The 21,272-nt window shown below is 35.2% G+C and overlaps 3 protein-coding genes across 5 annotated transcripts; 2 read left to right on the top strand and 1 right to left on the bottom strand.

The window, feature by feature from the left end:
* Positions 1 to 4,717: 4,717 nt before the first annotated feature.
* On the top strand, positions 4,718 to 9,175 carry LOC130630311 (membrane-spanning 4-domains subfamily A member 8-like). 2 transcript variants are annotated; one of them, XM_057443767.1, is made up of 5 exons: positions 4,718 to 4,812; positions 5,561 to 5,700; positions 6,145 to 6,400; positions 8,237 to 8,538; positions 8,625 to 9,175. In XM_057443767.1, exons 2-5 carry the CDS (start codon positions 5,592 to 5,594, stop codon positions 8,873 to 8,875), a joined length of 918 nt encoding a protein of 305 aa, XP_057299750.1. In that variant the 5' UTR covers positions 4,718 to 4,812; positions 5,561 to 5,591; the 3' UTR covers positions 8,876 to 9,175. The 2 variants fall into 2 exon arrangements, with proteins under 2 accessions (XP_057299750.1, XP_057299751.1); XM_057443768.1 differs by lacking the exon at positions 4,718 to 4,812 and adding an exon at positions 5,152 to 5,248.
* A 2,548-nt stretch (positions 9,176 to 11,723) lies between these two features.
* Positions 11,724 to 15,917, top strand: LOC130630310 (L-gulonolactone oxidase-like). 2 transcript variants are annotated; one of them, XM_057443766.1, is made up of 2 exons: positions 11,724 to 11,890; positions 13,977 to 15,917. In XM_057443766.1, the coding sequence occupies exon 2, from the start codon at positions 13,999 to 14,001 to the stop codon at positions 15,601 to 15,603; it is 1,605 nt and encodes a 534-aa protein (XP_057299749.1). In that variant the 5' UTR covers positions 11,724 to 11,890; positions 13,977 to 13,998; the 3' UTR covers positions 15,604 to 15,917. The 2 variants fall into 2 exon arrangements, with proteins under 2 accessions (XP_057299749.1, XP_057299748.1); XM_057443765.1 differs by lacking the exon at positions 11,724 to 11,890 and adding an exon at positions 12,213 to 12,488.
* Positions 15,918 to 19,426: 3,509 nt separating this feature from the next.
* On the bottom strand, positions 19,427 to 20,476 carry LOC130627375 (uncharacterized). The gene is made up of 2 exons (XM_057441379.1): positions 20,238 to 20,476; positions 19,427 to 19,608 (listed from the first exon to the last, which is right to left on the bottom strand). The coding sequence occupies exons 1-2, from the start codon at positions 20,424 to 20,426 to the stop codon at positions 19,453 to 19,455; spliced, it is 345 nt and encodes a 114-aa protein (XP_057297362.1). The 5' UTR covers positions 20,427 to 20,476; the 3' UTR covers positions 19,427 to 19,452.
* Positions 20,477 to 21,272: the final 796 nt, after the last annotated feature.

The following is a 21,272-nucleotide window of genomic DNA, read 5'->3' as shown; positions in this document are numbered from 1 at the left end:
AGGGGAGTTAATGTTCCATTTTCTACTTGCATAACTCTTTCGTTGTATCCTCTCTTCTTCTCTTCTTCGTTTTTCTTGAAGCATTTGTCAAGAGAAAGACCCTTGTATCTCAGAGCGTTGAGGTCAAAGACCCGTACATCTAAAAATACTTGTTGACCAGGGGTCCAAAAACCGACTGCGCTGACGTCTAATCGTGCTTCCTGTGATAAAATACCGTTTTGATGGATTCTTTCACCGCTTAAACGTAACAGCAATGGTTCCTTTCTCACATCTTTACATACTTCCTCCAGTAATTTCCCTGTAATATCTCGTATCTCATTGTGTCGTAAAGAGACGTAGCCACCTTTCTTGCATGATAAGGCATGTGTAACATTAAATTTGCTTCCACACACGCATTCTGATGGAAGTTTCGGGATTGTCCAATCGTATCGCAAACGTAGAGCGTCAAAAAACTGTTCCTTGTTCAGATCATAGTTCAGCTCTTTAATTAGTAAAGTTGTAAGCCAATTTGATACACCACTCTCCATATTTGACTCGTTCAATCGTGCTGCTTCAGGTGTCATACGTAATTGTAGATTTTTCAATTTTTCCCGATTCTGTTGTCTCCGGTTGTTTTTCACTGCCGTCAATGATACTATTTCTTCATCAACAATATTTTTACGAAGAATTACGTTCTTCAAAGAAGCAGTTATGTTTTCTGAGTTTCGTAGCTCTGTGGGCGCTCGTTCAATGGGATTGATAAATCCCAAACCACCAAGTCGAGGAGGCAAAGACAGGAGTGTGCGTTCATCATCGTTCACAATGTGTCCGCCAGTAATAGCAGGTAGCAATCGATGTCGTATGATTTCTTCAAGTGGATTCAGATACTTCTCAATCCCAGGTATTGTTCTGAGGAAGAATGAAAATTTGTGCTGATAACCACTTGTATAACAGGCATAAGCAGCTTGTGGCTGTGATAGCGCAATATCGGAAAGTAAGGATATCTCCTTCACCCAGTTCGTTACCATTTTTTCACAGTACTCCTTCCTGAAGCTGTCACTTCCGATCGAGGCGCCAAGATGTCTTTTACCATCAGTACATATCTGGATAGTCGTGCCCTTAAAAGTCGCTTTCGCCAGTGGTTCGTGTCCTGGTTTCACAATTAGCCAAGATTTGTGAGGTTGTGGATTGTAACCGAACAATGGTCCAATTTGCATCAATCTATCCCATCAAACTTTCAAGTTTCTACATTTTCCACCTGCACTAACGTCATCAGCGAAAGCAGCAACAGTAGTCACAAATATTCCGTCAGCCATCAGATTAAGTAGGGGTGTTAGACCAATTGCGTGTATTGCCATCCCTAGCGGATCACCCTGCGTATTACCCTCCTCAGATCTTATTTCTTTACCTCCAATGATGAAAAGCCTTGCATGAAATCTATAGCAATTGATGACATAACATGCAATAGTCGGGCAAACAATCTTGACGTTGCGCAGGAGTGCTTCTCTGTTGATACTATTGAAGGCATTTGCTGCATCAACAAGTAAAACAGCCTCTGTTTCTTCACTGTCAAATACCTCCCTCATCGCGTAGATTGCCGCTTCACTGCCAGACTTCTGAACCGAGCACATCTGAATTTCCGCACTTGATTTAAGGACGTCTTTCTGAAGAACTGCCATCACTACCTTGCCACATATTCTTCGCAAGACTTCTCCAACACCAATTGGTCTTACTCCAGGTTTTTTGTCTAGAGGTACGAGTCTGCAAGCAGTAAATGCTTCAAGCGATTGATCTTGAACATTTTCTATACATAACTTCTTTATAACGTTGGCTATAGCTCTTCTTAAATCCAAACCGCATTCACCAAAAACCTTTGAAGTTAAAGGCTTTCTCCATCCATCTGCGTCCATCCCAGAAGGTCCGGAGCCTCCTTTTGTTACTTGAGCTGCTTTCAATACGTACGTGTAATCAATGACGTCATATACAATCGGATTAACCGTTGATAACGGTACTTGCAATATAACGTCTTCTTTCGCTTGTTCGCCTGGTGGATGTTTAACTCGTAATAAATTGAATGTTTCGTCATTTAAAGGAAGAATGCCACCTGCCATGTTGTTTGTTAATAATTTGATTGCTCCGTTCACATTTCCAATCTGCATGAGATCTTTAAACTTTCTCGAAACAACTTCTATGTTTCTTCTCTCGGTTGGTTTAGGCAATCGGAATTGAAGCATTTCACATTCATCGTAGAGTGCTTGAAAATCGCATTTGTTCCACCATTCTAGTCTTCGTTGTAATGCGTTAACATGGTCTTTGCTTTTCGAATTTTTTGACGGCTTCTGAAGTAATAGAGCTGGCATTGCGTGCACTGCTTTTAACGCAATACATTTGATTGGGCTATTTTCCACCCAGCTATTCAATAGTCTAGTTACTTCTCGAAGAAGGTTTTTTCCAGTAGCACCATTTGGAAGCATGAACAAATTTCGCCTCCAAAATACAATTTTCTCATAACAAGAATTAATTTGATCAATCCTCTAACGTTACCCCAATAAAACCGTTCTGGTTGTGTTTGTTGTAGAATGCGTTCATTCATATCATTTCGAGGGTCTGTAGATTGTTCTTCTGCTGGAAGTCCAATTTTAACTTTGCATTGCCGCAAATGTTGGAGCACTCCTCTGTGAGTTCTGAAACGTTTGTGGCACTGCAGACACGGAAATCGCAATTTGTCAATACCATTTGTATTTCCACTCCCATTTGTGTTGCTAACTTCATTTTTCTTTCTGTTCATCTTCTTCTTTTAACGTATCGTAAACTTCTCGTGCATTAATCAATATGTTTCAGCAATTCTATGCGTAAAGACTATGCAGAAATAAATTTGTCGATTTACCGTTAACGGAAAGACGTCCGCCATCTTTGAAGTCATTGCATTAAATCTCTTAAATTAAGTAGGGACGTAAATTACGCCCACATGGCGCAATCTGAGGGCGTAATAAGGACGTACATTACGAACTAAAATTTTCGGCGGAAAATGTTCGGGCGGTAAAACTTTCAGACACAATTTTTATTTCAGCATAAAAATTTTCGGGCAAGATTTATAAAGTCCAAAATGTATGGGTAAGTCTTTTGAACAAATTTTAACCAAATTTCAAAAGCAACAAGAAGCCCTGTGGCTTAAAGATTTCCACCATTAGCAATAATCTGAAAAAGTACTTTAAAGTGGACTGAGGGAACAAAATCATTGTATATTCTAAAATTTTAAAATTCAATTTTTGATTATTATTCTAACTGTAAATCATAGCTAACTTACATAAACTTCATTTCTCTATAGGAACAATTTTAAAAGAAAAATAATAATACTGAAAATTGATGAACAATAAAAAGAAAATAAGAACAACTGCAAGGCTGAAAATTTATCTATTTTTTCTTTTTCTCTGAAAAACAACTTTGAAAATATCTTTAAAGGTAGCAGCATTTTTTTTCATATCATCTGTTACGAAAGGTTATTTTCAGACTACATATACATATTTTTTCTTATAAGCTATAATACATTATCTTTCACCACAAATATCCAGCCTCAACAATTCCTCTTTAAATTAAAATTCATGAATAATTAATTAGTTCTGCTTAGTATACCTTTAGTCTACGTGCTTGCAAAATTGTACAGAAGCAAATGACGTAATTATTAAAGTGAAACGTTAATAACATCAAAGATGGCGCATTATAAGACGATCTTCATTATGCTACACTGCACGAGCTTTAACTTTCGATAGCATACAAACTTTAAAATAAAGTGTTGTTCATTGGATAATAAAACAATTTGATAGGACTCTTATTGGCTTAAAACTCATTTTAGCTTCGTTCTCCGAAAAAAATCTGTCAAAACGAGGATTTAGGCTTTAGCCGGGATAAGTTCGGGCGTCCAGCTGCGCTGCCTCTATCTATCTACCTATCTCTTTATCTCTCTATCTCTCTATCTATCTCCTCAGGCGATTTTAAAGATTCCGCCTTCGCTGATTGGGGTGCTTTTTTAATTAACTTTAACTTGTTGTTTCTGCGTTGCTACCTTCATTTCTATACCTTTTGTGGGTAATAATGGCAATTTAATCCTCCTTAATACTAAGGAAAAAAAATTCAGACGCTGCATATTTCTTAAACTAATTAGTAATAATAAGATCGCAGTGATTTTTATTAAATACCTTTCCTTAATACTTTGACTATACGACGGAAATGAAAACGAGACACTTCTTAGTAACCTTTGTTAACATATAAATTCAGCTGATAGTGATCTGTTTTTGTGTGTTGTCAATGTTCTTATTGTTTGTCTTTCTAAGCAACTGCAAGTTTTTTTTAAACAAAACTACATATCTTGCAGTTATGAACGTCACAACCTATACATTTTCTTCATCAGTGTTTGAAGCTCTACAGATAGGGGCACGGGTTAAGCAAATTTCTAAAAAGAATTTTTTTGCATGTTTGTGAGACTTTGCGGACGTCATCAAAATTCAAGTGTAGGTTCTCTTTTCTATTGTTACTCTGCCTAAGTGGATTTTTTCACAAGCCTTATTAACTAGTGTTCCAATAATTTGAGAATGTATAACCTGCAGCTAAAAATGTTTGTTTTTCTATTCTTATCTTATTAATTTTGCAAATTTCTGTTATGACGTGTTGCCATGATTAATAATTCATTTACATTAAAATCTTTTCAATCGTGAATCAAGAGATTAATCTTTAATTTTTCTATTTATTGACAATTTTAGCAAACTATGTATTTTGTTAAATTTGAAAACAAAATCGCCATTAAAGAGAAATAATTCGAAAGTAAACACATAAGCGGTAGGTTTTCGCTTTTTGTTGTTGTTGTTGTTGTTGTTTTTGTTGTTGTTATTGTTGCACATGTGTTATTCCTTCTCGGATTCTCAATTCTGTTCCAAAAATTCGACACCGTGATCGAAAATTCTAGTGTAACTTTGATTTCTAGTTCTTTCTGCGTTTTCAAATGTAGTAAACATTGTCAGTCAATAGGTGGCTTGTGGCTTCCAACCATCTGCACGGTATTTGCAAGGTTGAAAAGCTGATTTGATGATCAGATATTCAGTGTATAAATTCTTTTAGTTTTCGATGTGTTTGGTAAAATAAGAATTGTATATTAATAATGCTAACTAAATTTCAAGATCGTCAGTTTGTTACAACCGTTTTAAAAAGAAAATTTATCAGCCCTGACCAAGTCTGGACTAACCAATAACTCCTCGTGGTAACTGATCATACCATAGTAGGTTTTTTGTTTAGTTAGCTAAAAATTATAAATACATTACAAAAACTTACATTACGTTCAACTTACCGTTCTATTTATTCGTTCAGTTACTTCTCTCAAATTCAGCGGATCGACGTTGTAGATGTTGTGCATTGTGGAAATAAAATCAAGAATGCGAGACGGAATAACACATTTGTTTCTATTTATAAAAACTTCGATGCTTCACTAAATCTTCTTTTTACTATGGATTCAGAAAGAACAGTTGCATTTAGATGCTCCTTACGGTGTATTATTCTCCTAGAAATTATTTTTCCTCTTTTTTTCTCTTAGAAATCAATAACCAATCATCACCACATACCCAATGGCGCAACCAGTTCAAACAGTTGCGGCACCTGCACCGGCTCCGCATGCGGTCGTATCTACTGCACCGCCTCAGAGCACTTTAAAAGTGGCGGCTATCCGTGGCTTAGGTATGTTTGTTTTGCTATATGGAAACTTTAATCTATATGAGGGAGCTTTATCATAAAACTGTACCTAGCATTGCTACATCAGTCATATATTTAGCATTCACTTTTAACCATGCAGATATTTGTAATTTGTTTTACCTATGTCAGACGCTAATTTTAATACCAACAGTAAAAGCTTCGGGCATGTTGTGTTTTGATTGGACATTTTATTAGCTTTTCTTACGCATCAATTAACATTTTAAGTCGGTGTTTCACTTACCTTGAAAACTAAACGAAAGATGTGTGTAAACGCGTCCAGTGAGCTGATAGGATCACAAGGATTATTTATTCGTCGTTGTCTATAGTAAAGATTACAATTACTGCTTCATTTAATTATATATTATTGTATATTCTGACACCATCCTTCCAATGTTGTAACTGAGGTAATGTGGTAAAAAAACATTTTAGGTATCACGCAAATTGTTATTGGAACAATATCGGTTGGATGTGGGATTGGTGCAGCTGCAGGATTACACAGAAATTGGGCAAACAGCAGTGGGTACGCCATATGGGGTGGTATTTGGATTATTATAACTGGTATACTTGCCACTTCATCTGCATCCTATCCAAATAATCGATGTCTGCTTGGTACTTCAATGGCGTTCAACATTGTGTCAACACTTGCTTCATTTTTTGATGGTGTCATTTATGCCATTGTATTAGGGTACTTTTCTGTTTTTCACTATTGATGTAAAAAAAACCCTTCTTTAAATTTTAGAATGTTGCAGGCAGGTTTTCAGACGTTTCTAGGAAATATGAGAGGACTACCCGCTTTTTTTGTAAGAACAACAGCATAAGGACACGAAGTTAATATTGTGCCGAAAAGTAAGGAAAAAATTTGTTTTTGCAACTAAACAACGGGAGTCTGAATTTTGTCACAAAATAAGAACAATCAAGAATCTGAATTTAACGCCGCAACGAACATTCCTGGAAACATTCTAACTTCACAAAGCATTACTATCAGATTTTGTCTAACAGATTTATTTAAATCGACAAAATTTGATATTATTGGAAGCCTTTTTGTCGTCAAATTTTTGTCAGATCTGAAAAGTTGAAAAGTTGAACCTTTTTAGAGTTGGTCTGACGATTTTTCCTATTAATTATTCATGTCAGAATTAACATTTTGCTTAATTAAACATTAAATATTTATAATTTAGAAATTCGTATGATTTCGAAAGCACGAGAGAAAGGAAATATCTTTGAAGAAATCAAAATGTCAAAAATAAAATTTTTTATTAAAATTTTAAATGGGAAAGAAATTGAAAGTTAAAATTCCCCTGCACAAAAACAGGAATGAGAAAGCGAAGGCATAAATCCATTAATCCTTAGAATGTCCCTGCCAAAGTTTTTTTAGCCAGCCAAACTTTTATCCAAGATCTTGTCTTTTGAAGCGGAGATGCTGTAGTGGTAGCGCATTCGACTTGTAGTCATAAGGTTCGAGTTCCCACTCCGGAGCACTTTAAATGCAGTGTTGTCAGCCCATTTGGTGCCATCTACTGACCACTAACTGGCTTGTGTGACAGGCAAGCAAGTCAGAGCAATGCTATATATCTCTCGCGGTAATGTAACATAGTTACAGTTGGAGGGGAGGAAAAGCCAACCGTTAGGGTGGAATCCCCAAGGGCGTTAAAACTTCCCGTTACTTACTTACTTACTTTTGCTGTTTTCGTTACTTTTCAGTAAAACAGCTATCATAATTGCGGAAGCAGCACGCCTTCTCGCGTAAGAAAGCACAAATTCACATGCATGGTTATTTAGCTATACTGAATCACAATAACAAAAGTGCAGGAAAACATGAACTTCGGGAAATGTCTATTATTTGGTTCTTGACCATTGAGCCTGCTGGTTTTCATTTTAAGGTTGGTTCTGGTAAGTTCAGAAAAGTGCAGTGCGATTGGAAAATAACTGCAAAATTTTTTCAAAAATGCCACAAAGTATTACATCTACATGTGCCTTTAAACCATGTAGCTATGTGTCATAAATTAGCAATACGACATCATTGTGAGTTCATAAAACACAACAAAAAATCTTCAATTAGATAAAAAGAAAAAGAAATCTGTATTTTTTTAAAAAAACAAACAGTAAGGATCAGATAATTCTAAAAGTTTGTTTCAGTCCTAACAGAAATATATAAAACACTCAATGGTCAGAGCACAAAAATCATAAAAGAGTAAATAAGAAAATATAATAAATAAAATTAACAACAGTACAGGGCTGGAATACGAACATAAGCTACTAAGGCATACTATATAATTGACGGCTTTCACAAACTTCCGCACTTTCTGCAGCTTGTTGGGTATACGATTAAAAACATTACTTTTCGCTGGTAAAATTTTACAATGGACACTAGAGGATTGTTCAAATTTTTCTGCGTATTTAAACTCTAGCAAGGTACGCCAGTGCTTAACAAGTATACGTTACATGCCCTGCACCAGACAAAAACACTGTTGCTGTAAAAACTCTACAATGGATTCTATTTGTAGTGCTTTTCTTCTTCTAGGTACTACTCCAATTGTTCTGCAATGTATTACGTCAATTACCATACCTACTACTACAGCGTACCCCGTTACAGAACCTACTATTACACCTACACCACTTATTACAGTCTCCAATCCTATAATTATCACACCTATTACAAGTATTATGGCAAATTTGGTTGCAATGTACATAAAAACGCTGGTAAAGCCATCTACGCTGTTCTTCTCACATGTATGATCATCGAGTTCTTTGTTGCATTGACAGCTGCAATTCTTTGTTGCTTGGCATGTTGCTCATGTTGTGGAGCACCGTCAAGAACACGAGGTTTTTTTATATTCTTTTGTCTATTTGGAAAGTAAAAGCATGTTTGAAAGTGTTCTTGATGACCTTATTATTATTATTATTTTAAGGATTCGTTTTCCAAACTCAACCACAGCAAGTCATCACTTACACTGTGCAAACAAACCAAACATACCCAGTAACTGCTGGTGTCATGAATCCTGTTCCCTACAACTACCAACAACAGCTGCAATATCAACAACCAACACCAATGCAACAAACCCAACATCATCAACTGGATCAAAATCCACAACCACAACCCGGTCCAAGTTATGAAGAGAAAGCTCAGATGGCATATCCACCTCCATCATACACGCAATAAGTTTCTCCCAAATACATCGGGCTAAATGGCATTTGTATTTTAAAGATTGTATTTTAAACTTTTTCTCGTCATTTAGATGCATCATGTAAATATACTTTATTAAATATGCACAAAGGCATTATACGGAACAGAATTTAACTGGTTTATATGAGTGAAGGAAGATATGTAAAGAGAGCGATGGTGATAAAAAAACTTTGGCCATTTACAAGCACAGTTATTGCGCACTCTGAGTTTTGCTATGCACTGTGTAATTTGAAATATATGTAATTTGTGTATAGTGAGTTTTCACTTTTAATTCTAGATTAGTTTTATTTAGATATTTACAAACACAACCTCTTCCCTATCTCGTTTCCAGTGCTTGTTGTATCTTTTTATAGAAATACTACATTTCAACTATTTTAGTGTCGTTTTTCAACTTAACTAATTTTTTCCATAATGTTGCGCATAAAATGTACTTTTTAGCTTCTTTGTCAAATCTGTTTGGTATGGAAGGGGGACAGCATATAGTACCCCCTGTCAATTATATTAATCTTCGGAAATGCTATAAATTATGGAAATTTCTCACAGTCTTTACTATTTAAATTTTGGCTAATCTTGCGACCTGTCTTATCTGTTTTCCCTGATCTTCACAGTTTGTATACACAAATTGAAAGATATGTTATAATACATTTATATTACTAACGAAAAATTGAGCTACAATAGAAAAACATTGTCCAGAACTTTTTTTAATGCGATTTTGGTATTTTGGTACTTTAAAATTGCTGATGACGCCACACGAAGTAGCTGACGTTAATAAGAAAATTATCTATCTTTTGTATTTACACTCTGACTCTGTGTTTGCAACGGACAATAGTGGCATTCATTTTTCCCTTGAAATATAAGGGATCAATTATATTTTAATTGCTAATTGACAAATTACTTATTTTTTACGTTACATCATAATAACGTTGATAAATCTGATTGAAGTTACTGTTTTTAAATAAACTAGCCGGGGGATTGGGCGTCGAAACGCCAGGTTGAGTCATAACTAAAAGTATTACCTAGCGTTCAACATCTAATGGATTAATTAATATAAACCGTAAACTATGCCACATTCAGGTGGAGCAGTCTAGTACAGTTATGCAATATGTCATAAATTTAGTGAAGCGCATACATCTATGGTGTTTTGGGTATAACATATTTTTCAACAAATAACTTTCCTGCACATTTAGCTGAAATAAAAACACAGTGTACAACCGTTGTTTTCGTCAAAACAAAAACAGTTTGCCAAGCTTTTTTATTTTTTGAAAAATGTTTCCCCGTGAAAGTTCCAAAATGAAAGATACTCCAGGCTGAGCGCTTAGTGCGGGTAAACAATGTCACACATCCATGTAAGTATAACACCCTGTTCCAAAAATAAGTTTGATTATATAGAGACACCGGAAACAGTCAGTTGTTACCCTGTGCAGCTAAAGCAGTCACGTTTTTTGTAAAATTTAAAAATAAAAATAATTCACAATCTGTTGTTACCTTTGCCAAAGCAAAAATAATCATGCAAAATTGTTTTATTTTGCCGGAAAAGTTCTCGTAAGAGTCAAAAAGTTAATTGGACACCAGGTTGCGTCTTTAGTACAGGTAAATGATGTCGCACGTAGTAATACCCTTTTTTAAAAAAAAATTATCGCAATTTCAGTTTGCAAACTTCATTTTCAGCTTAAACAAAACACATCAAAAAGCTTGTTATATTGCAGTAAAATGTGTAATGCTGAATGCATTTTAGGTAGCTCCTACACTGTATTCAGTATAAGGAAGTCTACTTGAAAATTTGCTTACAGCTACTGTATTTGGCTACTTTCACTTTTTAGCCAGAGGTAGCTAGCTAACAACAGCCACAATCCATGTAAGTAGAAATCAGATTGGCGAAGATAAGACAAAGATATATATAATGTTGGCTAGAATAAAAAGCTGTTATATAAAACTGAGAAAAAGCCTTAGAGGAATAGCAATAAACAGGACTAGCTAACTACCTGTTTCACTTTAAGATTTATATATATGTGTAGAATATATATATTTATTTTGTAAAACCGCGTACAGAAATCAAATATTATAAAGATAAAAAGATTTTGGAAGAAGAAAAGGTGAAACAGGGAGCTACAAACATAACACTGACACGATCATGACTTGATGATGCCTAAATGCGCCAAAAGCGGGAACATAAAATGAAATCTTTTCCGTACGGCATAAAAAATAATCCGTATTTTTGTATTTCCGCAACACGGCAGAATAAGGCTATTTTTATAGAGATAATTGTCGATTCGTGAAAATATCCACGTCTTTTATATATCGCATTTCGCGTTTTCGTAACAGACAGACGACGCTTATTTTATAGTAGCCCGTGGATAAATCCACAGGTTTACCTGACCTTTATATACTGATTTTGTATGTCTCGCTATTGCAGTGCCATTTTGCGCAAAGACAGACAGACAGACGACGGCTATTATTACGGAGACTAGTCGATGAAGCCTATGGAAAAATCCACTTAGGCATGCAGGAGAATAATGGAAAAGAGAACCACCACAAAATAAGCTTTTGAGATAAGGCTAAAAATCCCAATTTCCATGAAATTCCTTGTCAATAAAAGTGTCCTCCTTTAAATAGCTCGGGAAATTTATGTTGAACGTGTGTTTAGACCCTAATTAAACCCGGGGATTTGGTGACTGTTAAAGTGGCCATAACGTTAGAATCAGCGAACATGGACTTATCAAATCTTGCTGAGCAAGCATACAAGTACAAGATCTCCCATGGCACAAATCTTATGACTTTTCTTTCAACGAACCAGCACCAAGGGAAAATTAATAAGTAACCAAGACGTCCATTTTAATCATTATTGTTTTTAAAAAAATGCTATGGAATTTCTTGCTTTCGGTGCGAATGATCTTGTTTTAGTAAGGCATTTACAAGCTTATCAAGATCTTCAAGAATTATTGTTCGTAAATAACCGTTGAAGTGTCATGTACTGTTTCACAAGTAATTCAGGTGAGATTTATTGTCATATTATGTCTGAACTTGAAACCACTTTTGTAAATTAATAAGATTCTAGCCATCAATAATATAACTCGTTCACTAACACTTGCATAATGTTGATTTCAGGTTCAAAATCCTTGAAAATTTTTGACAATTTGATAAGATTTTAGGATGGGTTAGGTAAGTCGAAATTGTGAGAGAATCAAAGCGATGATATGGGAAACGCAAGATGATAAAAAATGAGAAAAATAATGTCACTATTATTTTGAGCATTCTTTTTCTTTCTTTACATGCCAAATTTGGTCGTAAACACAAACGAGTCTTAGCCACTAAGTCTGATAAGGAAAACAACACAGGCCATGCTAAAAAAATAAGAAAGTGCTCCGTTAAAATGCTTGGTGAATAGATTGAGGTTGGATGTTTCTCATTTATTCGCTAATTGCTTTCGTTGACGTAATTTGGACATGCGAACAAAAAAAAAGGCTGTGTTCGTTGAAAGAAATGTTCCGTTAGGCGAAAAGTTTCCGCTTTTAAAAACGATTAAGCTATAAAAATAGATGCACAGCCGAAATTCACAAGTAAGACTTGACAACATTGCATACGGACTGTGGTAAGGAACATCTTCTTTTTTTTTTTGAATATTTTTGGTAAAGCTATATTTTATTTAGGGTTTATCATTTCTTTGAATTAAATATCTGTCACATTGTTCGAAATTCTAAGATAATTTTGCGTAAGTTTTCTTTTCCAATAAAGTTGTTTTAAATTCCCTCAATGAAATAAATAAAACATTACCACTTAGACTCTGCACAATTTTTTTTTGAGAAGCCACAAATTTCCATTATTTTTTGCCAACAAACTTTCGATTTTAAACACGATTATGGCCACCTTTTGCCTCAAGGGTGTTGCACCTGGCCGCTGCCTGATGAAGAATTTAATTCACATTTGTATGCGCCCCCATTTTGATATCTTGACAGTGTAGTGATAGCGCTGGCAACTTGTAATCATGAGGTTGCGGGTTCGAGTCTTTACAAGGGTGTAAAAGGCAAACAAGTTGAGCAATGCTATACGTATCTCTAGCGGGTAATGTAACTTAGTAACAGTGGGAGGGGAGGAATAGCCAGCCATTAGTAAGGAATCCACAAGGACGCTAAATCTTCATATTACTTACTTATTTACTTACTTTCTCACTTAAGGATTTAGGTAATTGAGAAAACAGGAAGTATATCGTCTGTTAAGGAAGATGAATATGCAAGGTCGTATCGCCAGGACGCACCATTAGACAAAACTAGATATTTTCAGAAATTATGGTACTTACTACAATTTTTAACTAAAAATTCAAGTTCCCTTCTTAGAGAGTATACCCATACGAAACGAGTGTATAAAAGAAGGTGTCCTTTATTGCAAGTTTTATGTTCAAGGATTTGGTGTGCCGCTAGTAAACATAAAATAAATATTTCAATCCTTTTATTTTCGTTTTTAACTCTCATTTGCTGACCGCTGTGAACTTATTGAGGTACTTAAAATTCCTTTTATAATCATATTTTCATTTTAAAATATCTTCCGCTTTGAAGATAACTTGTTTAGGAATGTGCAGCGTGTCATTTTTTTGCGCCGAGCTCCATTACACTATGTTGCTTCTTCCTTGATCGTTGCAATCGGTTTAACTCCATTAGTAGCAGGAGGAATCTGGTACCAGTTCATTTTTTACTATAAATAACTTCGAAAATACTGCTCCAATGAGGCTAAAACTTTGTGGCTTTTAATATTTTTCTATCTAAGAACTATTTATTCGAAATATTTTTGTAAGTTGCCATGGTAGCGGTGTTCCTAAATGTGGTCCAAGAAAAAAATTGAAGAATTCCTTTTACTCATCCCATCCCAAAATGCAATATTATAATGAAATAGACATTTAGCAAAGAAAATTTATGCACAAAAGTGATCACATCGATATATAATGATCAGAGGTAAAGCACGTGTTTTTTAAAAAAATAGTGATGCATAGCAAAACTGGTGATGTCAGCAAAATGTATCTGTCATTTAATTATTTTTCTTCCATTGTAGCTGTTCATTAACACATGTCTATTTATCATTATATTAGGGCAATACTCATCTTTGAAAAAATGGCGACGAAACAGTTTGACAAAGTATCTGATCTCAATGGTGAAGAGTTGCTAGAAATAATTACGTCTCGAAGGTTGCCTATACCCGCTACTAACGAGGTGGTGAAGAAAGACCAGGAAAGAATTACAGAAGAGGAGGAACCTGCAGATGAGAGTAGCGTAAAAATGTTTGGCTTGCCATCTCTCTTCCGAAAAGTTACCAAGGTTTTCACAGTTGAGGAGGTGCAGCAAGCTGTTCTGGATGCTAAAAATGATGGGAAAAAATTGCGTGTGCAAGGATCAAGACACTCCGTAAAAGAAAGCATCTTCGCAACTAAAAGTGACGTCACTTTAAAGTTGGTTGGAGAGTTACGTAACTGTGTAATGAAGGAAATCACAAGAGATGGACAAAAGTATTTGGAAGTCGTTGCCGGAGGCGGTTGCAACATTCACAGCGATCCTAAAGATTTAGGATCACGTCCACATAACGGTCTGGCTGAGCAAGTGAACAGTTTGGGTTATGCATTGCCTATAACAGGTGGGATTACTCATCAAACGATTGGTGGGTTCATGGCTACAGGATCTGCCGGAGGAAGTGTAGATCATAGCTTTGAAGACGTGGTAAGAGATATCGAGTTTGTAAATGGAAAAGGAGAAAGAATAGAAACGAAAGTGAATGAACCGTTATGGTGCGCCGTCGGTGTTTCGATGGGCTTAATTGGAATTATAACAAAAGTAACTATGCATTTACCAAAAACGTTCTACGTTGAAGGAGCTGAGGAAAATGCAAAATTTGCTGACTCGATGATCGGTCCAGATAAAAATGGAAAGAGCAAATTAAAAAGCACACTTCAATCTAAGGAGTACTTTCGAGTGAATTGGTTTCCACAAAATGGTGTTAAAATGGTGCAGCAATGGTATGGAAAGCAAGTTCCTGTTGACGGAAAAACTAAAAAGTACAAAAATCCTCTTCGAAACCCGTTATACGCTGTGGGCGCAGGATCCGTGTTATTATATACAAGCTGTCTTTTACAAAAATCTGAAGTGAAAAATGATGAGTTGGAGAAAATGGCTAATCTCTTGAATCTTTTCGTAAAAGATGGAGATGTGCAAACCTTTCGCGATTACTGGCATATAATATTGCCCCAAGATGATCAAGTACCAACTGACTCCTTGTTTCCCGTTGAGTTCACAGAGATATGGCTGCCCATCGATCAATGCGATGCAGTCATGGAAAAACTGGAAATAATGTTCGAGGACCCAAAAACTGCTGGTAACTTCGCAACAGAAATCTACGGTGCAAAAGAATCCAAGTTTTGGTTAAGCATGTCCTTCGGTGGAGATTATGTCCGCATCAATCCGTATTGGTATAAGCATAATTGTGGCGATATTCGAGAATATTATTCCTACTTTTGGAAAGCACTTATTACTTCTACGGACGCCAGGCTCCACTGGGGGAAATATATGCCCAGAGCAGGAGAAAAAATGTCCGATACCGTCACTTATGATCTTGACCATCTTAAGGTGGTATATCCAAAGCTTGAGGAGTGGTTGTCACTTCGTCACGAGCAGGATCCGCACAACATATTTGTCAATAATTACTGGAAGAGTTATTTTGACCTTTAAAATGGATCTGTTTTTAAAAAACAAAAAAATATGTAATTACATTCTTATCATATTGACTTTATGAAAATGGAATTTCTCCTTTTCTTTCTCTAAAGAAAGTAACATGCCTTGCAAGAGTGTTTTATTAAATGTGTTTCGTTTTTCAGCATTAACTTGTTGATATTATGATTGACATTTAGCGCAACGGTTCGTCTTCAACCAGGAAGCTTGCCGGAATATAAGTGTATATCTTATATATATATATGAAAATATTATCTCTTAAGAATTATGTAATTATTAAAATTAATTTGTATATTCTACAGAAAAAAAATTACCATTGCTTAACACAGTGTTGTTTATGTAATTGTGTGTTTTATCGTAAGAATTTTTGCGAGATAAGGATTTCGCTGTTTTCTCGAAAATTGTGCGAAGAAAAATTCCGCGATAAGCTTTCGTCCTATTCCATCTTACCGAAAAATCAGGCGCTTTAGCATTTTTTCGTGCGACTTGAAAAAACTGGAAAACCGTTTTTAGCTGTCAGAAACTTTAAACAGAACGTTCTGGACAAATTTTAAGCTTCTAATGACGTCACAGAAAAAGTGCTGTCCTAAGCAAAAATTTATTTCTGTTATTTTGTTTCTCTTAAGACGTACTATAAGTGTGCCCAGATTGATTCTATTTGAAAAAGGCTATCAAAAGTTATAAAGAGACACAAATATTTTCGGTGAAATTTAATTTTTGATCGCCCACGAAAACAAGCTTCGCGAAATCAGTATTACAATTATATTGTATTACGCGTCAATTTCATTTCGTTCTCTTATTATCAAATGCGCAATTTAGCTCTAAAATATTTTAAAAATTATATTTTTAATTTTTTGTTCAATTATCAATCCCAAAGGTACGACACGAATTAAAAATACCTTTTTACTCCACTGGGGATGAGCCTCTTAAAAATTGTTTATTCCGACCTTGTTCACACTGGATAGGATGTCTGTCCATCAAAAACTAAAACTACCCATTATTCGAAACGGAATCAATCTGTGGCGATGGACACGTAGTAAAACTCGGAACGATGGAAAGACGGAATAAGGGAACGAATCTCGGACAACGGGACAAATCCGGAACAAATCCGAAGTATGACACCTCTTTTTGGCGGAATTACTTTGTCCATATTTTAGAAAACACTATCCATTTCTACGCATCTGCGAGTTTTAAGATTTTGCAACGAAATAGAACACAACTTTAGATCCCGAAAAAATTCTGTATATACATCCAAAGTAATAGAATAAATAATAGCGACAATATGTTGAAACCTGCTGCTCTATGCATCAATATCGATGTTTTGATGCGCATCCGTGTGGTACGTGCCGGTATGAATGTATTATATGTTCTGGGTGACGAGAGATGGTCAATGTTTTCCACTAATACTCTAATAAACAGTTACTGGTGGCTTTCTATATAATAATTAATGTTTATATACTTAACAAAAAATGAGCTAAAATTGAACATCTGGCCACTGCTCAGACTTGTTTGTAAAAGATTTTGGGAGGAATTTACTGGCAAGTAAACCCGCATATACTATATGCATCGAGGTCAAAAGTGGCAAAAATAAAAACAGCTTTAGAATGATAATTTTTTAAACATTGCACACAACCTCGTTCTCAGGGCCTTTTTTCTTCAATAATTAAAAGCCTAAATAGGCCCTAGGAAGAGGTTCCATCGTACAAAACTGAAGGTAAAATCTATAACGTATATGAATAACAATCATATGATGCTCTGGGTTTCATAAATATGACATGTGACCACCAATCAGATTCAATTAAAAAAGGTTTTGTATTCTTTCTAAATTTTATTTTAATGTGTATCTGTGTGATAGGTGCCGGTATAAATGTATTATATGTTCCGAGTTACGAAAGCTTAACTTGTATTACGGAAAAGACTTTTTCGCTAATACCCAATCAAGTATTTGCAAACTATGTGAAACGTGAGCCGCAGAAAAATAAGCTTATTTATACAAAGCTTTCTTAAATACTAGTCCTTAGCCCGTGGAAAAATCTACAGGTTCGCCTGTCCTTTTTATACCGCATTGCGTGCGTCTCGCTACCTACGCAGCTAAGCTACTATTTTGCGTGACAGACAGACGGACGGACAGACGTATACGGCTATTATAATATAGACTATTCGTTAGCCCGTGGATTAAAAACCCGTGTTTCTCGAGTTGTTAACTGCTGCAGTTCTTACCTTAGCAAGCTAGTATTGTGTTCAATACGTCCACAGTGATTCAATGGTTAAAAGAGTATTCTTAAAAGGCTTTTTCAACCTTAGTATATTGCTATTTGTTTTCTTAACAAAGAATAGTAAACTTTTGCTGTCTATCAGAGTGGTGACTTTGTGTTGTATTTTTTTTACTTGTATATATAATATGCGTAACACTTAGATACGTAATACATTTATAATGTATACATAATGCAACTATACTTAATAATGTAGGTGACTCTAAGATAAAACAAGAGAAGTATTGTCATCGAGAATCTGTTATTTGTATTGAAAGCTTAGCTTGACGGTGCCTGTTTGTGAGAAGTTAGCTATTTACTGTTTAGCGTTACAAACAAGTTTATCAACAGCAAATATATCCTAATCAACATAGTTATAAAAATAGAAAAAGTATAATAAAATAAAATGGTAGAGTAAAAGAAGGAAAAAGAAATTAGAACTAAAATTAGATTTAGTAAGATGTTTTGCTTTTTAAGTCAACCAAAATTATCCATCATATAGCGACTTGTACCTTCGTACAAGTCGCTTTAAGATGGATCATCTTGGTGCTGGTAGATGGAATGTTGCAGGATATTTACCTTTCGTCCTAAAATGTTGCCGCATATCTGTTCTGACTACTACAGACAAATTTGGTACTCTTTTCGTGAAGGTACGCATGTTATCCTCCACAAGATACAATATGTATTTTATTTTTTTACTTGCAACCATTCTCGTTTTTGCCATACACCTAGGATCTAAAAATATTGCTGCCGGGTTACCCTCTTAAGGGTGTGACTTTTCTGATGTGTCCTTGATAATTTTGTGTGCCTTGTTCGAACCACTTAACGTTTTTTTCTGGATTAATTGGTGGACATTTATTATTTTCAGGCGCATACACGTATGTAGCTTAACTTTTTCTTGCCATTTATCCGAAATAGTTATTCTGCTCAGAACAATTATTCCGTACACGGAACAGAATTCGTTCCAAATTTGTTCCGCATTAGATTCGTCCTTTCGGGTTCGTTCCGTCTCTTTAGTTCCGCTGTTCCGTCGTTGCGTTGTTCCGATATTATGGAATTCCCCGTTTTACTGCATGCCGTTCTGATGCTAAACCTGCAAGTTAAGAAAAACATCGAAACAAAATGGCGATATTAAAAGGTAAACAAACGCTGAAGTTTTCATTTGTTTTATTAGCTGACTTTTTCAGTGTGCCTGCGCACGTTATATTCCCGAATGATTTTTATTTACTTCATTATTAACTTAACAATTGCAGAGAAAAAATTATTTTTGTCCAAAAATTACCTAGAATTTCCCGTTTCTGTCACTACCGTACGGATATTATTTTAGAAAAGATTTATACAAATCAAATTCTCTTTAACGCAGCCTATATTCTCCCTTATTTTCACGGACCTTAAAATACGGATATAGCTCGCGTAGGGTCAGGTCACGGGTTCAGAACGAACTTTAAAAGTGACGTTTAGGAATTGCTTAAAAACTCGTTGGGGGGATAGGAGAAGGAAACGCGAATATCTGTCTGTTTTTAAAGCCGTGACATTAAGATCTCGGATATAATTTAAGTCTTGATAACAACTTAATAACGGTTCAATATATTTACTACTACTTTAAAACACTCATTTCTAAATTCGTTAGACAATCTCGATATTCTTGGAAACAATTTCTTGAAGGTGACAGTGGTTCCACTAGGATTGGATAGTCTTCTCTTCGCTTGTTGTAGTTATTCTGTTCATAACATGCATTCATTTCTGCTATACACTAGAAAAATTAAAACAGAAATGTTGGGTTACAAGATTCAATCAAAAGGATTGTGTATCTATCACACTGGTTGTAAAAGATATTGTGATCTACAGATCTCTATTTTAACTACACACAAAAAGGTTGCGACACAGCTTTATTTCGGACGCCTTGCAGAGTAATTTTATCACTCCATGCCAAAAAACGGACTAGAAATCACCAAATACTGATGCGGGGTGGATGTTCGACTAGCGAAACTGAGGATCGAGAAACCGGAATTTTTTTAATGTTAGCGGAAAAACGGATTAACCTGATTTTCGGAACTAGTCGTTAGCCTGCGGAAAAATCCACGCAAACTCGCCCGTCGAGGCTCGCAGCTACTATATTTAACTCGCATACGGAAAGTTGGGTATTATAAATGCAGACTAGTCGATAGCGCGTGAATACATTCACGGGTTCGCCAGTCCTTTATAAATCGCATTTTGTGAGTCCGTAGTACAGCTACAAAACCGTGCAGAAACAGTTATAGTTTCTATGTTACCATTTTGCGCAGAGACAAACGGGTATTATTAATATAGAGATTAATAGTTTTCACTGGTTATAGATTTTCAGAAGCAGATATAATAAGTTCTATAAATATTATCAATTACCATTTTCTCCCCAGAATTCATCTCTGTTTCTGGTAAAAACTGAGACGGTTTGCCATTACAAGCGACAAGCAGCGTCGCAAAGATCATTGCTGAAACAGTTTTCATCGTGTTCACTCTTTTTTCTTCAGATATTGTACAAAAAACTCTCTTGCATTTGACGTTTATAGTAGATTCCAGAAGCAATATCATGATCTTAATTTCAGTTCCTTTATTAGAATCTACCGCAGATTTGATATAAAATTCCCTTTAACACTTCGCTGTAGCAATAAAAACCTTTCTGTGAAAACCTCTGCCGCAAGTTAACATATTTTCTGTGGAACAATGTTCGTGAAGGGCTGATTTCGCGACTAATATTTTAGTCGAAAATATCTACTAGAAAAAGTTTCTTCTAGAAAATAATTGGAATAGTAAATTCTACACAAAAAACGCGCTTTTTTACAAATAAAAAAATGAAATTTCAGTAGACGAGAAGTTATTCTTCTTTTTCTAATCTACATGTCTGTTGTATATTTTTCTTCGCGCTCTTGAAATTAAAAAATTGATATTCTTTTTTCCCGCTCGAATGAAATAGACAAAAAACTTTTTGACAAAAATGGAAATGATTTTTACCGTTCATTTTCTATATTTGTGTTAGATTTTTCAGTCTCTTTAAAAGTTTTACTCAAGTTATTTTACTTTCTAAAGTTTCTGAGCAGGTATCTTGCAATATGGATTGGACGCTATCTTTTAAGATTTTGCTTTTGCATACAATATAACTGAATAAATAAAGAATTAATACTACTCATTATGTAGCAGATTTTAAACACACATATAGTATTCTCTAAGAAAGTAAAAACTTTATCTGAATATCCTTGATACAATCCCGTTGGAAAGTTGATGTTTTGAATATAGTATATCGTCCTGAATGAAGAGCTTTTGAGAATAAATGTGGATGTCTTGAGGATGGCTGTTTTCAAAAAGAAAGATTATTTAATGAGGAATGACAAATGGACAATAATACAGAAGTGTGTATAGAATTTTAAAAACTTTTTAATG

Source organism: Hydractinia symbiolongicarpus, chromosome 2, assembly GCF_029227915.1.
Source record: "Hydractinia symbiolongicarpus strain clone_291-10 chromosome 2, HSymV2.1, whole genome shotgun sequence".
Lineage (NCBI taxonomy): Eukaryota > Metazoa > Cnidaria > Hydrozoa > Anthoathecata > Hydractiniidae > Hydractinia > Hydractinia symbiolongicarpus.
This window is presented reverse-complemented; position numbering and strand designations above follow the sequence as displayed.

Bases quoted from the DNA above. Each gene is read 5' to 3' on its own strand.
- LOC130630311 (XM_057443767.1), top strand. From the start codon at position 5,592: ATGGCGCAACCAGTTCAAACAGTTGCGGCACCTGCACCGGCTCCGCAT. The intron at 5,701-6,144 runs GTATGTTTGTTT...AAAACATTTTAG, and splicing joins GGCGGCTATCCGTGGCTTAG to GTATCACGCAAATTGTTATT. The intron at 6,401-8,236 runs GTACTTTTCTGT...TTCTTCTTCTAG, and splicing joins ATTTATGCCATTGTATTAGG to GTACTACTCCAATTGTTCTG.
- LOC130627375 (XM_057441379.1), bottom strand. From the start codon at position 20,426: ATGATATTGCTTCTGGAATCTACTATAAACGTCAAATGCAAGAGAGTT. The intron at 19,609-20,237 runs GTAATTGATAAT...TAATTTTTCTAG, and splicing joins TGAATTCTGGGGAGAAAATG to TGTATAGCAGAAATGAATGC.
- LOC130630310 (XM_057443765.1), top strand. From the start codon at position 12,436: ATGCACAGCCGAAATTCACAAGTAAGACTTGACAACATTGCATACGGA. The intron at 12,489-13,976 runs GTAAGGAACATC...TCATTATATTAG, and splicing joins AACATTGCATACGGACTGTG to GGCAATACTCATCTTTGAAA.